At 51.7% G+C, this 13,056-nt stretch overlaps 8 protein-coding genes across 10 annotated transcripts in view; 4 read left to right on the forward strand and 4 right to left on the reverse strand.

The window, feature by feature from the left end:
* The first annotated feature begins 1 nt into the window (after position 1).
* Positions 2-2,527, forward strand: PPTG_16290. Of its 2 annotated transcripts, XM_008913115.1 has the most exons (2): positions 2-139; positions 200-2,383. In XM_008913115.1, the coding sequence occupies exon 2, from the start codon at positions 701-703 to the stop codon at positions 2,381-2,383; it is 1,683 nt and encodes a 560-aa protein (XP_008911363.1). In that variant the 5' UTR covers positions 2-139; positions 200-700. The 2 variants fall into 2 exon arrangements, with proteins under 2 accessions (XP_008911363.1, XP_008911362.1); XM_008913114.1 differs by having other exon boundaries at positions 2-2,527.
* Positions 2,528-2,578: 51 nt separating this feature from the next.
* Positions 2,579-4,064, forward strand: PPTG_16291 (hypothetical protein; the record flags this gene model as incomplete). The annotated part of the gene is made up of 9 exons (XM_008913116.1): positions 2,579-2,849; positions 2,910-2,994; positions 3,063-3,124; positions 3,192-3,388; positions 3,449-3,535; positions 3,599-3,644; positions 3,720-3,756; positions 3,845-3,913; positions 3,989-4,064. 9 exons carry the CDS (start codon positions 2,579-2,581, stop codon positions 4,062-4,064), a joined length of 930 nt encoding a protein of 309 aa, XP_008911364.1.
* A 35-nt stretch (positions 4,065-4,099) lies between these two features.
* On the reverse strand, positions 4,100-6,793 carry PPTG_16292. Of its 2 annotated transcripts, XM_008913118.1 has the most exons (6): positions 6,733-6,793; positions 6,464-6,658; positions 6,300-6,401; positions 5,947-6,230; positions 5,665-5,872; positions 4,100-5,596 (listed from the first exon to the last, which is right to left on the reverse strand). In XM_008913118.1, the coding sequence occupies exons 1-6, from the start codon at positions 6,778-6,780 to the stop codon at positions 5,453-5,455; spliced, it is 981 nt and encodes a 326-aa protein (XP_008911366.1). In that variant the 5' UTR covers positions 6,781-6,793; the 3' UTR covers positions 4,100-5,452. The 2 variants fall into 2 exon arrangements, with proteins under 2 accessions (XP_008911366.1, XP_008911365.1); XM_008913117.1 differs by having other exon boundaries at positions 5,947-6,401.
* PPTG_16293 (hypothetical protein) lies at positions 4,388-5,404 on the forward strand (the record flags this gene model as incomplete). The annotated part of the gene is made up of 1 exon (XM_008913119.1): positions 4,388-5,404. One exon carries the CDS (start codon positions 4,388-4,390, stop codon positions 5,402-5,404), a length of 1,017 nt encoding a protein of 338 aa, XP_008911367.1.
* Positions 6,794-7,192: 399 nt separating the features above from the next.
* PPTG_16294 (hypothetical protein) lies at positions 7,193-8,680 on the reverse strand. The gene has a single exon (XM_008913120.1). The coding sequence runs from the start codon at positions 8,535-8,537 to the stop codon at positions 7,317-7,319; it is 1,221 nt and encodes a 406-aa protein (XP_008911368.1). The 5' UTR covers positions 8,538-8,680; the 3' UTR covers positions 7,193-7,316.
* A 65-nt stretch (positions 8,681-8,745) lies between these two features.
* On the reverse strand, positions 8,746-10,644 carry PPTG_16295 (hypothetical protein). The gene is made up of 2 exons (XM_008913121.1): positions 10,120-10,644; positions 8,746-10,057 (listed from the first exon to the last, which is right to left on the reverse strand). Exons 1-2 carry the CDS (start codon positions 10,207-10,209, stop codon positions 8,876-8,878), a joined length of 1,272 nt encoding a protein of 423 aa, XP_008911369.1. The 5' UTR covers positions 10,210-10,644; the 3' UTR covers positions 8,746-8,875.
* Positions 10,101-11,445, forward strand: PPTG_23811 (hypothetical protein). Its single transcript, XM_008913122.1, has one exon. It carries the CDS (start codon positions 10,389-10,391, stop codon positions 10,713-10,715), a length of 327 nt encoding a protein of 108 aa, XP_008911370.1. The 5' UTR covers positions 10,101-10,388; the 3' UTR covers positions 10,716-11,445.
* A 657-nt stretch (positions 11,446-12,102) lies between these two features.
* Positions 12,103-13,056, reverse strand: part of PPTG_16296 (hypothetical protein) — a gene marked incomplete at both ends in the record, with an annotated part of 1,337 nt that continues 383 nt past the window's right edge. Inside the window, 2 exons of the mRNA XM_008913123.1 lie at positions 12,103-12,450; positions 12,557-12,685. Of these exons, the coding sequence (XP_008911371.1) occupies positions 12,103-12,450; positions 12,557-12,685 (477 nt within the window). The remainder of the gene's footprint in view (positions 12,451-12,556; positions 12,686-13,056) is intronic.

The raw sequence follows: 13,056 nt of genomic DNA on the forward strand, positions 1-13,056 counted from the left end.
CCGTTGGATATCTGACACTAACAAGCCAATCGTTCCACAAGCGCCGGCATTCTACACGATTGATAGGAGACGCTGAAGAATCCCGACAACTCCGCCGAGTGGCCGGAAACTCTTCAGATGAAGCGACTGCAATGAACAGGTGGGTGGCACCAAGTGGAAACTAAGTCAAGGTTACGACGCTTTTGAAATGCAGATGCAGGCGGTCGATGACAGACGACTGGCTCTGAAGGAGAGAGATAAAGCGAGGCATCTCGTACTACCAATTCCACCGTGTACTACTTGAAACCCATAATTGCTACCACCGTTTGTTCAGGTTGCATCTAGAATGGCTAGACAACAAGGTTTGGACGTTGGGGTATTAAATTTTTCATCCATTGTGGAATCTTCATTTCCCAGCGACAACTAGACGGATATTCCAACTGCTTCGATCGGCAAGCCTTATTTTAACCCTCGGTGCTTGTGTATTGAGCAAGGAAAAAGCAACCGTTCGGAAGCTGTTTGTGGGACTCCACATGCGATCCTGTTTTGGTGGATTCAGCTGACGCTTGCGCTGCCGTTGCGTTCGTCTCCGACTCGTTGGGTCCGGGTGCAGGAGCGTTGAAAGACACCACAATTCAGTCTCACTTTTCAATTTGCTTAGCTGCAACACAGGCAGGTCCCTGAGCTTTCGCGTTCTTATACAGCTGGGCCCCGAAGAATCATGAAGATCAGCGTGATTCTCTTCGCTGCTATGCTGTTGTGCGTCGATGCTGCCACCAACGTCGCCCAGCAGCAAGCGCCAGCGACAACAGCACCACCCGCTTTGATTGTTCCAGTCCAATCGGCACCGGCTCCAGCGCAGACTTCTGCAACGCCCGCTAATCCATCTCCGGCACCGTCGATATCTACGGACGAGTCTGAATCCTCTACTCCCTCCCCGACATCAGAGGAGGAGTCCGAAACACCAACGCCGGCACCAACGACGTCTACGGAAGAGTCCGAAACACCAACGCCGGCACCATCAACAGTTGAGGAAATCCCGGCACCAACCCCAGCATCAACGAATCAGGAATCCGGCGAGGCGACACCGGCACCTACAACGTCTACGGAAGAGTCCGAAACACCAACCCCGGCACCAACCCCAGCACCAACGAAGCAGGAAACCGGCGAGGTGACACCGGCACCTACAACGTCTACGGAAGAGTCCGAAACACCAACGCCGGCACCATCAACAGTTGAGGAAATCCCGGCACCAACCCCAGCATCAACGAATCAGGAATCCGGCGAGGTGACACCGGCACCTACAACGTCTACGGAAGAGTCCGAAACACCAACGCCGGCACCATCAACAGTTGAGGATACCCCGGCTCCAACGAATCAGGAACCCGGTAAACCGACACCGGGACCAACGGCTTCTACGGAAGAGTCCGAAGCTCGAACTCCCTACCCGACAACAGAGGACGGCCCAACACCTGCACCGTCGAAAGCTGAGGACACTCCGGCACCTACAAGACAGGAATCCGGCTACCCGACACCAGCGCCGTCGAAGACCGCTGAGGAGTCAACCTCGTGCACTGAAGTGTCTGTGGAGGGGGATGCCACATACTGCATCCAGGGGCCAGTTTGCAGCGGATCTGACGACGAGCCTGCTGGGTCGCAGTGCCCTGTCAAGGGTGACGTGGCTACCAAAGACTGCATCGAAACAATTCCGAGTTGGACCAGTGCCAGTTCCTGCGTGGCGCCAATGGATGCCGAATGCGGCCGTGTTTCGTCTGGTGCTTGGGGCTGTAAATTCGGTCAGACGGAGGCCGGTGGTTATCCGACACCTGCTCCGACGTATGTCAACATAACACCTGCCCCAAGCACTTCCTATGTGACGGAAGGAGCTCCTGTCCCTACGTCGATTGCTGCTACTCCGTCACCTACAACAGCGTACCCGGAAGCTCCGTCGCCTACACCAACGACCCCTTACGTACCTGATGCGCCGTCACCGACTCCGTACCCGTCCACAGTTAATACTGACGCTCCGCCCAGTAACCCAGAGGTGCCAGCAACAACACCTTCAGAATCGGCGGCTAACCCGACCACGCCGACGCCGCAGCCTACAGTGCCGGACGTTCCACCCCAAACGGACACGCCGTTCCAACCTTCGGATGCACCTACGTCTGCACCGACTACGTCAGCGCCGCAACCTGCTCAGCAGCTCAGTACATCAACTGCTACGGCAGGTGAGACTGGTACCGGCGCGACAAGCATGAGTGTTGGTGGTGTTGCTGCTATCGTCGCTGGTGTCGGAGCTATTGTTGCCATCGCCGGTTTCGCAGCCTACAAGCACCGCCAGAAGCTTGCGTCTCGCAACGAGTTTGAAAGCAGCATCATGACGCCCGTCCCGAGTCCAGCGTAATGTCCATTGCACGTTGCGTCTTATTCTTTTAATCGCGGTGACAAGAGCTCTACGGTAGTCTAGCCCTGCATACTAAGTATCCAAAAAAGATACTTTCAGCTTCAACTTGTCTATTATTGTAAATACCCTTTACCGGAGAATTGATGCGCATTCATAATTCTAACTTGCAGTTTGTATTGCTCATTCTGCAAAATCATGCTCGCACGCTCTTCCCCGCTGCTCCAGACCAGATCGTTGTCCTCACGCCTGATGAGCTCCCTGTCGCCGCTGCTGTCGACGGAGCAGGCCCAAAGCCTTTCGCAGAGCGGCGAGCGTCGCGTGCGCTTCCTGGACGCGTCCTGGTACCTGGACAAGAGCCGCGATGCCAAGCAGGAATTCACCTCGGAGCGACTGCCAGGCGCCCAGTTCTTCGACATTGAGCAGATCTCCGACACGACGTCCACTCTGCCGCACATGCTGCCGAAGAGTAAGTTGCTGTATTCTCATAGTAACAGATTGAAGCGCTAAAACCTGTGCTAAATTGTAGCGGAGACGTTTGAGCACGCCATGATGTACCTCGGAGTGGAGAATGACGACACGGTTATTGTCTATGGGGGCAAGCACTGCTTCAGGTTAGAAGTGGATATAATAAAATGTTATTTATTATCTAATAACGACTAACGAGTCGTATGGGGCGCAGCCCGGCGCGTTGCTGGTGGACGTTCAAGTACTTTGGCCACGACAACGTCCACATCCTTAACGGTGGGCTAACCCTACAATAAACGACAGAGAGTGTGTGTAACTCATTTAATTCTCCCATTGTATGTAGGCGGCATCACCAAGTGGAAGAAGGAGAAACGCGAGATCGAGACTGGTGAACCCGAACAGGTGGTGGCTGGAGCGTCTTACAAGGCCCAACCCAACGAGAAGCTTGCGGTCTCGTGGGAGGACGTACTGGCCAAGATCGACACGGATACGCAGATCGTTGACGCTCGTGGAGCCCCGCGATTCTACGCCAAGGAGCCTGTACGTCGGTATAAAGCTGATTATTTGATTGATGAGAGATCTGACTTGTGCTCGCTGTAGGAACCGCGTCCTGGCATGCGTGGCGGCCACATCCCGGGGTCTGTTAACGTTCCGTTCGGCAAGATTGTCAGCCCAGACGACTACTCGGTGGGTGACTACGAGTGTCGATTTTAAGCTTGAAGAACTGACGTTGTGTATGGCTATCGACAGCTTTTCCGCGACCTGGCTGAGATCAAGAATGCCTTTGCCGAAGCGAGTACGTGCATAACTTATCTTTTGTCATGGAAGAGCGGGCTAACATTTTTTTTTTTTTGTAATTTGTGACCGGTAGATGTGAAAATGGACGAAACTAGCCCGATCATCACGACGTAGGTTTCTTTATTGTCTTGCATAATTTATTTTCTGGTCGATTTAATGGTTGATGGTTGATGGTGTCGTGACATACTTTGCTCGTAGCTGTGGCTCTGGTGTGACTGCGAGTGTCTTGACGCTAGGGCTGCACTTGTCCGGCAAGCCGTTGGAGAAGTGAGTGTCAGACGAACGAGAATGCTACCTCTTTGTGTGAATAATGTCTTACTTAACCGTGTGCTTTTGTTGCAGGGCTCCCGTATACGACGGCTCGTGGTCGGAGTGGGGCATGCGTAGCGATCTCCCCGTTGAAACTGAAGCCAAGTAAGTGTGCTAAAGTAGCGCACGAAAGAAAGTTTCAACAAATGAAAAATACGCAGCGCGAAGCTGTGGGCACGTAATACATGATACGAAGTGATTCCCGTGTTAACGCTACTGTACCTGTTTACACGATCCGAGCTTTCTCAGATGACAAATCAATCATGATGGTGGGTGGCACAGAGATTGCGTTCGTCTTCGGATTACAGGTTCTTGTTAAGGATTTGCAACGGGTTCGCTTTCGCCAGCTTTTGCTCACTTTGGAATTCACTTCCCCCCTACCACAGCACCATTCCGTTTCTATCTCTCACCCGTAGACTCGCCACCAGAAGCATGCCGTCCTACCGTGCAGTGCAAGTCCAAAAGTTGACCAAGGACTTCCGTGTCGCCACCGAAATTGTGGATGTCCCGGAACTGCCCACTGCTGGTCCTGACAGTATCGTTGTCAAGAACCGCTTCCTGGGCATCAACTCGACCGACGTCAACCTCACGAATGGCATGTACCATGACAAATTGCCGTTTATCGCTGGTGTCGAAGGTGCAGGCCTCGTCACTGAGGTCGGAAGTAATGTATCGACTGTGAAGGTTGGAGACGCCGTCATGTACCAGACGCTTGGAGCTTATGCTGAATACGTGCAAGTGCCAGTGTCGGCTGCTATCAAGATCCCGGAGCTGTCGAAGAACGCGCTCCCCGTCGCAGTGGGCGGCGTCTCTGCGTCCATTTGCCTTGAACATCTCGGAGAGATGAAGTCGAACGAGACCGTTCTCGTTACTGCGGCTGCTGGGGGCACCGGACAGTTCGTCGTGCAGCTCGCTAAAATGGCAGGTAACCACGTTATCGGCACTACCAGCTCGGACGAGAAGGTGGAAGCTCTGAAGACGCTCGGATGTGACCGTGTGATCAATTACAACAAGGAGAACGTCAGTGACGTGCTCAAGAAGGAGTATCCGAGTGGAGTGGACATCGTCTTCGAGTCCATTGGAGGCGAAATGTTCCGTGCTGCTGTCGAGAACATCGCAGTTCATGGTCGGATCATCAAGATCGGCTTCATCTCGCGAGTGTTGGAGACCAAAGACAAGGAGAACGCTCCGAAACCTGCGCCGCTGCTATCGTGGGAAGCGAACGAGAAGATTCTCATGAAGTCTGCATCCATTCGAGGGTTCTTCATGTATCATTTTGAAGAGCACATTCGAGAACACACGGAACGGTTGTTGAAGCTCATTAACGAGGGAAAATTGAAGCCTGGTGTGGATCCCACAGAATACAAGGGATTCCAGTCCATTCCTGATGCCATCGACCGCATGTTCGCCCGTGAAAACGTAGGAAAACTCGTCGTAGAGCTCGAGTAAATGACGTTTAACAAGAATCTATAAGCGTCGTCGTGAAAAAACTACTGCTTAGTGTTTCTTCTTCAATGCCTTGACCTTCTTGGCATGCTTCGCTGAATTCATGTGTCCGTTGTATTTCTTGACGTCGCGAAACGTGAGACCACAAGGCTGGCAAGTCATTTTCGTTGGTGCCGCCGCTTTCTTCGCTTTTTCCTGTTGATCAATTTAGTGCCCAGTTAGCAAACTTTAAAGAGTAAAATTCAGTTAAAAGACAGTCTTACCTTCTTCACTGCACTGCTACGGACCGAATCGTTTGCCTTTTGTTTTTGAGGTACTTGCTGGCGAGGGCCAAGCACTTCAATGCTCTTGTCCAGAGTGAAGATGAAATAGTGAGCTCCAGTCGTAGAGGGCGGCTCGCCTCGGAATGACGCCGGGTGTGTACGTTGAGGCTCATAACCAGAGTAGATGCTCGCGTCAAATACCTCCGTGCTGTCGAAATTCCAACCAGTAAACCGTTTAAACACCCACTTTATCGTATTATTTTGCAAGATAAACAAACTCACCGTTTCAATTTGAATCCACTCGCTGCTGCCTGTTCCTGAATTTTCCAGCGGTTGTAGAAGAGCGTATTACGTAGTGAGACGAGCACTTGTCCACGTGTGGGATGCAGATACGGCCGCGTCGAGTAGAAGAAATCCCTCAAGAGTTTCTGGTTGTTGGCCACATCCTCTTCCGTCGCACCTCCAAGATGTGGGAAGTTGAAGACGATCGACTGGAAAGGCTGAGCACCGTTCAACCAGTTCTCCTTCTCTAAGTGCGTCGCGTCCACATCAAAGTGCACCTCAGCCTGCAGGGTATTAAAACAATAAAATAGTTTTAGTGGATATTTCGACCAGTCTAGCATCTTCAGTCGCACCCCGGCCGTCTCCAGAGCGTCACAGTTCAACAACGCGTTCGAGTATTTTTCCTTGAGGTCCAGTTTGGAGTCGTAGCATGTGGCTACCAAGTTCTTGCCACCCTACAGATAATTAACAGTCGGTTAGCTCCTTTTTGAGTTGCAATTCGGTCTCCGTTGCGTACCAGGAAGACGGCGATAGACAGAGAGAAGGAAAAATCTCCATCACCGACCACCAAAATGCGCTGACGGTCGCTGAATGGACCCAAATTCTTGGGATTTGGGTTGGACGATGCCGTCAGAGAGAAAATGGCGTTGGCCTGCGACTTGACGGCGCGAATTTGCTGCGTGGCGGCGTTAGAATTGTTGGCCGCGTGTTTCTATTGGCAGAATGGGATTGCATTGGTGAGTGCTAAGATGAGGTAATTGGAGTTATGCAGAGTTTAGGACGCACTTTGTCGTTGCGGCGACGCTTCTTCTTGTCGCCATGAGACTTAGCCATGATTGTGTTGAGCTTTTCAAATTGTGAACCATCCGCCTCGAATCGTACTTTGACGGAATTTCGTACTTTATCTGACGTTGACACAAATTTCAGCTTGCTCTCCTCCCCTGCTAGACGCCTTTTTGCACAGTAAGGCTTTCCTCAGTGAAGAAAACACGAGCCAATTCCAAGCTGATGAAATTGAGAATTCACCGTCCATAATAATTCCCCAGCGTCAAGTCCTTCGCAACAAAACCAAGATGATTCTTCTCCTTAATAATGCCAGAGTTGCTCACGCTCATCAATGTCCACACCGAAGACTTTGCCGTCTCCGACTATCGCGCACACCAACGACTTCATCGTTTGCTGTCAATTTGGCGAATGGCTTTCTGTCAATACGCGGGTTTTCGGAGAGCAGTATTCAAGACAAAGCTCTTCTCGAAACAAACTAAACATGGCATTATTTTCTTCGTGGTTACGGATTGACACAAGCTTGTTCGTACAAATTCAGGCGAGAGGTAGAATAAAGTCCCAATTTGACGAAACTTACCATCCGATCACAAGCTGCTCCTTGGAAACGAGTAGTGCTCCTGAGGAGGTGCATCTCTCGTGATGCGAAACACCTCAGTGGGGTGATTCGTCGTTCCCTTGATCGCCAGGTCAGCGAGCATCTTACCGATCACTGGAGTCATTTTCGCTCCGTGGCCACTGAAGCCAGCACCAACTACAATTCTCTTCGTCGCAGTGGGGGAAGCTTTACTCGCAGGTACCGGAAGGAAGTCGAGGATGAAGTTGGAGTCTGGGGTCATGGTGTACATGCAGTGGTCCACTTGGTTAGGCGAGCTCGAGTCCACGCTCGAAAAGTTCTCAGCGACGAAAGCCTGAAGCCATTTTTCTTCGTTCTGAGGTTGATCCACTCCCTGACGTTCATCCGGATTGACATCCGGTCCGTCATGGCGGCAGATCTTCACTCCTTCATGAGCATTCATCATTGGCAAGCCATAGACCTCTGGGTATCCGTACTTAATGAACACGGGGAACTTGTCGGGTGTGTACAGCTCCTGCTTGCATCTCCAATAAGCTCCGAACGTCGCGATCGGCTGCAGCTTGACATTATCCGATCCGGATAGCTTCAAGAGCTTCTCCGTCCATGGACCAGCAGTGACGATGCACTGACGGCCACGCACTACCGTTCCATTGGCCAGCGTGACGACAGCGAGCGGGGCTCCTCCGGCTTGATGCTCGCCCTCCACACTCTTGACTAGACTGTGCTCACGGAACTCGGTTCCCAGTCCTTTGGCCACCTTCTGCATGGTAGCCATCGCCAGTGTGGGGTTCAGCACACCTGCCAACGGGTTGTACACTGCATGACTGTTGGTTGGCAGGGAGAACCCGGGGAAGCGTTGGTTCACTTGGGCCGCGTTGAGCACCTCGAACGGCACCTTGAACCTCGTCAAAGTCTCTTCGAGACCTTGGAGATCGTCGTTCCAGGTTGGGGCGAAGTCCAGTTCGCCCGTCATTCGGATGAGCTCGAGATTATTCTCCTTCTCGATGGCTTGCCACAGCTTGAGGGACTGGAGGCTCAACTTCGTGTAAACGTCGTTCGGATAGGCTACGCGAAAGATGCGACTGGTGCCGTGACTGGAGCCTTTGCCGTGTAGCAGCTCGAACTGCTCCAGTACCAGCACACGTTTGCCTTGTTTCGCAGCGTAGTAGGCGGCAGCGCTGCCCATGAGGCCAGCACCCACGATCACGACGTCGTATACAGCTGTCACCATCAGGACACTCGGTTCAGCTCAGGAAGGGAAATTGGATAATGAACTACCGGTCGGCTTGTTAAAGAGGACGATCTCAATGTTGGTGGTCACCAGATAGGATCCGAATACTGATGGGATGACTTCACCCCGTCACTTCAACGTCGAACTATCGGATACGTTAGACGCGTCATCACTGATGGGCAACCAGGAGGCTACATATAATTTTAATAGTTAGCATTAAATTACTAGCTCAAACGGTTAAATAGACTGCAATTCAACATCAAGGGCCTTTACTTGATACCATGCCTTTATGATCGTTAATTTAATTACGCAAAGTTACTTGATTGCCTTCGAGGTGTTTAAAATGTGAGTCGCGCAGAACCCACCGCGTTTTCCCAGCGGATGATGTACGTGAGCACCTCGAACATGTAAAAGCGGGCATACGACGTGTCTCGGTTGTCCACTTTGCCTCCAAATGAGACTTTGACGCCACCGGAAACACGACGCTGAGCGTCTGGATAAGGATGCGTCTGTACAAGGCCCCTCCTCCCTCTCGGTAAAGATTCCTTCTTAATGCTTGGCAAGGAGTCTTCGCTGTCACTGGAGCCAAGTAACTCGAGGTCAGAACCTCCACTGTCCATGTCGAAGTCGAGGTTGTCATCCTCCTCAAAGAGGAACCACTGGAGCGTATTGACACGAGAGAATTTGGGCTGTAGATCCTCGGCCACAATGTCCTCATGACCTGTGAAATACTCGGTGTATCCCTCAGCATACGCTGGATGGTTGATAGTCTGGTACGCGACCACATATCCACGAGGACTACGCAAGCGGAACATGACCATATTGTTCCAGTTGACAGTCTTGAGTTGCGGGTGGTGCACGCAGCGCTGGATAACCAGCGTATCATCGTTGATCTTGTGCAGGACCTTGACTCCGAGAGTCGAATACTGAATCGTACGCATGTGTTGCTCTGTAGTCACGATATCCCACGTCTTCTGCATGAGCGTATTGGCCGACATGCCCGTCACTTGCTTTGACATGGAGAACTGCAGCGTCGTACCGTCCAGAAACATTTGATCCTCCCAGCCCAACATGTGCATACCCGAGCTCAGACATTGGCCACGGAATCGACGGTCGAAGATTTCATAGTAGCACTTCTTGATCATTTCCTGGCATTCCTCTTCGGTCAGTCGCGCGCGCGATTCTGCAGGTGTCGGGCTGGGAAGTGACGGTGCCATCAATAAGGAGCTCTTGGCAGCACCCGAAGCCAATGAAGCTGCAGTGACGGCTGACGGAGCCTCAAAGTCGGTCAGATACACTTCCAATGAAGACGCAAAGCCGTCGAACTCTGCTAATTTCTGCTTGGTCACTGCGATCTGGCGCCGCAACGAGTTGAGCTCGTTCGTGGCAGCCGCGTACTGCTGTTCCAGATGAGAGGGCGCCCGACGCGACGTCATGGCCGTTTGCTGCTGCGCATGGAGCAGCGCGTCGTATCGAGCCTCCAGCTGCGTCACCTGCTGCTGCATGGTCTGCACGTCATTCTGCACTCAAAGTGATCGTCAGTATCCCTATACGGCACCGCATTGCGACACAAGCGACTTACTTTGCGACGCTCACGGTACCGCCGCTTAAGATCGCGCTGCTTGCGGCGACGTTCCTCGTCTCCCAGGTACACGCGTGGCTTGGCAAACATGGGACCGTTGGTTACAGTATATAAAGGTGGTCAATATGAGTGGCCGAGTTGAAGCGGTGTTGAAGCGCTCGGCGTAGACGAAGGAGGACACAGCAGGTGATTGCCTTGACGAACACGGGGCGATTTCAATTGTACAGGCGAGTGGAGCGAATGAAGAAACTCAGCCCCTCTTTGCTCGAATGTTGAGCTGCTCGCAGTTCCAACGCAGACGACGCGGAGCCTGTCGAGTCGAACGCAAACACCAAGCGAACGCCAGATGGAGACTAGAGAAAAGGCGAGATCACAGACAACAAGTCAGCCAAGACGCGTTTCTGGAAGTGAGACCGGCTTTGACTGGGTCGTCGGCGTGCCGCGTAGATTTGAATGCCTCACGCCTCGAAATGATAAGGTTCAATTCCATTTTCTGTTTTGCTGCTCTTGAAGAATACTACGGTGGACGGGTTGCGGCTTGGATGCGAGCAATCTGCAGCGCACCAGCTGCAGAGCATTTAATTCATCGGCACTAGCTGACTCATTCACGTTAGGCTTCATTTTGCACGGTTATCAGCAGTGGCTGCATGGAGCGCCAGTGTGCCAGCACACGCAGCAGGGATTTCGATGGCTAGTGCAAACGGGGTGGCCGGTAGCCGACTTATGATGTGTGTGCGCGAATGAATCGAGCAAGCCAGCGCTTTCGGCGGGTTTCTCGAGGGACTTTGCCACCAGGATTTGGCTTGGCCGTGAAGGCTTGACTGAAGCCAATCAGTGACGCCAGCTCTAAGCATTCACTTCAAGTCTCTTGTCTGGTGTGCTGCTCTCTTTACTGTGTTGTTCTCCGCTGCGTGCGGTGGTCAACAAGTTTGTTTGCCTTCAGGACGAGCCAGACTTTCAAACGATCTCCAACTCTAAGTACGGTTGATTATACTCAATCTGTTTCCTGGCTCCGTTGTGTTCCCAATGGAAAATTTCCGGCGTAATGGTGGCCATGACGACACCGACGATTCATGTGGTGTAGACGGTAAATTCCTGCGCATGCTCATTTTGCGCTGACCATCCAACGCGACGAGGTGGTAAAGCGAAGAAGCAACGGTCGTGCGCATGTGATTTCCTACCCTGCAGCACCCTCTGGACTATTATAGTGTGTCTAGACGACGCTACAAAGAGCACAGCAACGTAGGAGGAGAACAATTTTGGTTATGAATTTTCTGTGCTAGAGCTTAATCTACGTACTGTTGTCGACCTTCGACTCGACGCATAACTCGGCAGTGAAGCCATCTGAGCACGTGTAGGTATCTTTCTCGGATCTTCCGACCTGTATTAGTCATCGAGTCGCAATCAAGAGCTTGCCCCAGGTACGAACAAACCCGCAGAGGCGCGCGTACAGGCAGCACTTGTAAAGTTAGTATACAAGCCGTGACCAATAGCAGAAACCACGCTTACTACGAACCAGTAAATGCTTGGCCAGCCCGAATAATGCATAGTGACATACATTAAAGTACATTAGTTTGATCCCATTATGTATGGGAGTCACTGTGAAACTGGAAATACATAATGCATGGGAAGAGAACAGTGCTGGGACATTATTGTGAGTTCTACTCAAAATTTCCATTAGGCAGTTCTTTGAATGAACCTCCCCCCAAATCGCCCAGCGTATACAATCGCGTATACTGACCGTTTAAGTACGAAATCAGATCATGACGTGTGGCAAGAAATGACGTGGCGAGTTCTACTAATGACTTGGATTTGTATGTGGGCGATTGTCCTCCCGCTCCTCAAACAGACCCAATTTGGACGGAATTCACAATACAATAAAGAATTTTGTTTGCTGCTATTCACAACGATAAGAAATAAATGAATACGAAGAAGAACAATAACAAATAAATGAGGAATACCTTTTGTATTGTTCTTCGAGCACTAGTTATCGTCAGTGGCATCAACATCTAGTCTCATCAACTTACGGTTAGCACGCAGAAATATAAGGATCTCGAAATTCATCGGTAGCAACGATGCACGCTGAGGTGTCATGACCAGCTTGCACTGCGAGAACAGCCTCTCGCAGCGGTTGCTGGTCGGAGGAATGGCGGTAATGATTGGGTCGTACCGTGGCGTCACCTGCACGGGAGGCGGGTTCGACTGGGGCAACGCCGTTGCAAAGTCCTCAGTGCTGCACGCGCGTGTCTGAGAACGCGAACCACGTGACGGCGCGGTGGTCTCCGTGGTAGCAGCTTCCAGCTGGAATGGCTGGAGGGGCATGCAACTCTTCTGGTGTCAACTCAATTTCAGTACATCAAGCAACCTAATTTGAAATTTAGAAATATAGATTGGTTAGCGCAACTTAAAGCAACATAAGAGTAATACAGCAACATACCTTCTCGACAGCGCTCTCAAACGCAGGGGAATGGACGATGTCGGCGTCGGGGCGTAGGTAGTTACCCGTAACGGGAAACATCTCAGTAATCTTGTCGAATAGAAGCCGCACGGACTTCATCGATGTTGCCTCCTCCTGCAGCTTCTTGCACACACTGTTAAATATCTTGATGCTCTCGACGAGAGCAACAATGCGCTGATGCGCAGCAGGCTTGGGCATGAGGTCATACATCGCGTCGACGCGTTTGGTCACGTCCCGTATGCGCACGTAGCGCTCTAGAATCATGAAGATGGAGATCCACCGCGTAGCGTTTGCATGCAAAGGCACGAGGCTGGTATGACGTCGGAGCTCAGCAGGGTTCTTCGTAGTCCGTAGCGCCAGCATCAGCGCACTTACCGCTCCAACTAGGTCCTCGTGCCCCGCCAAAAAAAAACCTTTAGTTGCCAGGTTGAAACGATGAGACACGCAAACGACCAATTGGACGCCAAGAAGAGTTGTCG

This window comes from Phytophthora parasitica (assembly GCF_000247585.1).
Source record: "Phytophthora parasitica INRA-310 unplaced genomic scaffold supercont2.52, whole genome shotgun sequence".
Taxonomy (NCBI): Eukaryota; Oomycota; class Peronosporomycetes; order Peronosporales; family Peronosporaceae; genus Phytophthora; species Phytophthora nicotianae.

What these genes read in the sequence shown, in the direction of transcription:
- PPTG_16294 (XM_008913120.1), bottom strand. Translation starts at nt 8,537, where the DNA reads ATGGTGACAGCTGTATACGACGTCGTGATCGTGGGTGCTGGCCTCATG.
- PPTG_16295 (XM_008913121.1), bottom strand. Translation starts at nt 10,209, where the DNA reads ATGTTTGCCAAGCCACGCGTGTACCTGGGAGACGAGGAACGTCGCCGC. An exon ending in GGTACCGTGAGCGTCGCAAA is followed by an intron (nt 10,058 to 10,119) that starts GTAAGTCGCTTG and finishes CTTTGAGTGCAG; the next exon opens with AATGACGTGCAGACCATGCA.
- PPTG_16292 (XM_008913117.1), bottom strand. Translation starts at nt 6,780, where the DNA reads ATGGCTAAGTCTCATGGCGACAAGAAGAAGCGTCGCCGCAACGACAAA. An exon ending in AGCGTCGCCGCAACGACAAA is followed by an intron (nt 6,659 to 6,732) that starts GTGCGTCCTAAA and finishes TTCTGCCAATAG; the next exon opens with AAACACGCGGCCAACAATTC. An exon ending in TGTCTATCGCCGTCTTCCTG is followed by an intron (nt 6,402 to 6,463) that starts GTACGCAACGGA and finishes AATTATCTGTAG; the next exon opens with GGTGGCAAGAACTTGGTAGC.
- PPTG_16290 (XM_008913114.1), top strand. Translation starts at nt 701, where the DNA reads ATGAAGATCAGCGTGATTCTCTTCGCTGCTATGCTGTTGTGCGTCGAT.
- PPTG_23811 (XM_008913122.1), top strand. Translation starts at nt 10,389, where the DNA reads ATGTTGAGCTGCTCGCAGTTCCAACGCAGACGACGCGGAGCCTGTCGA.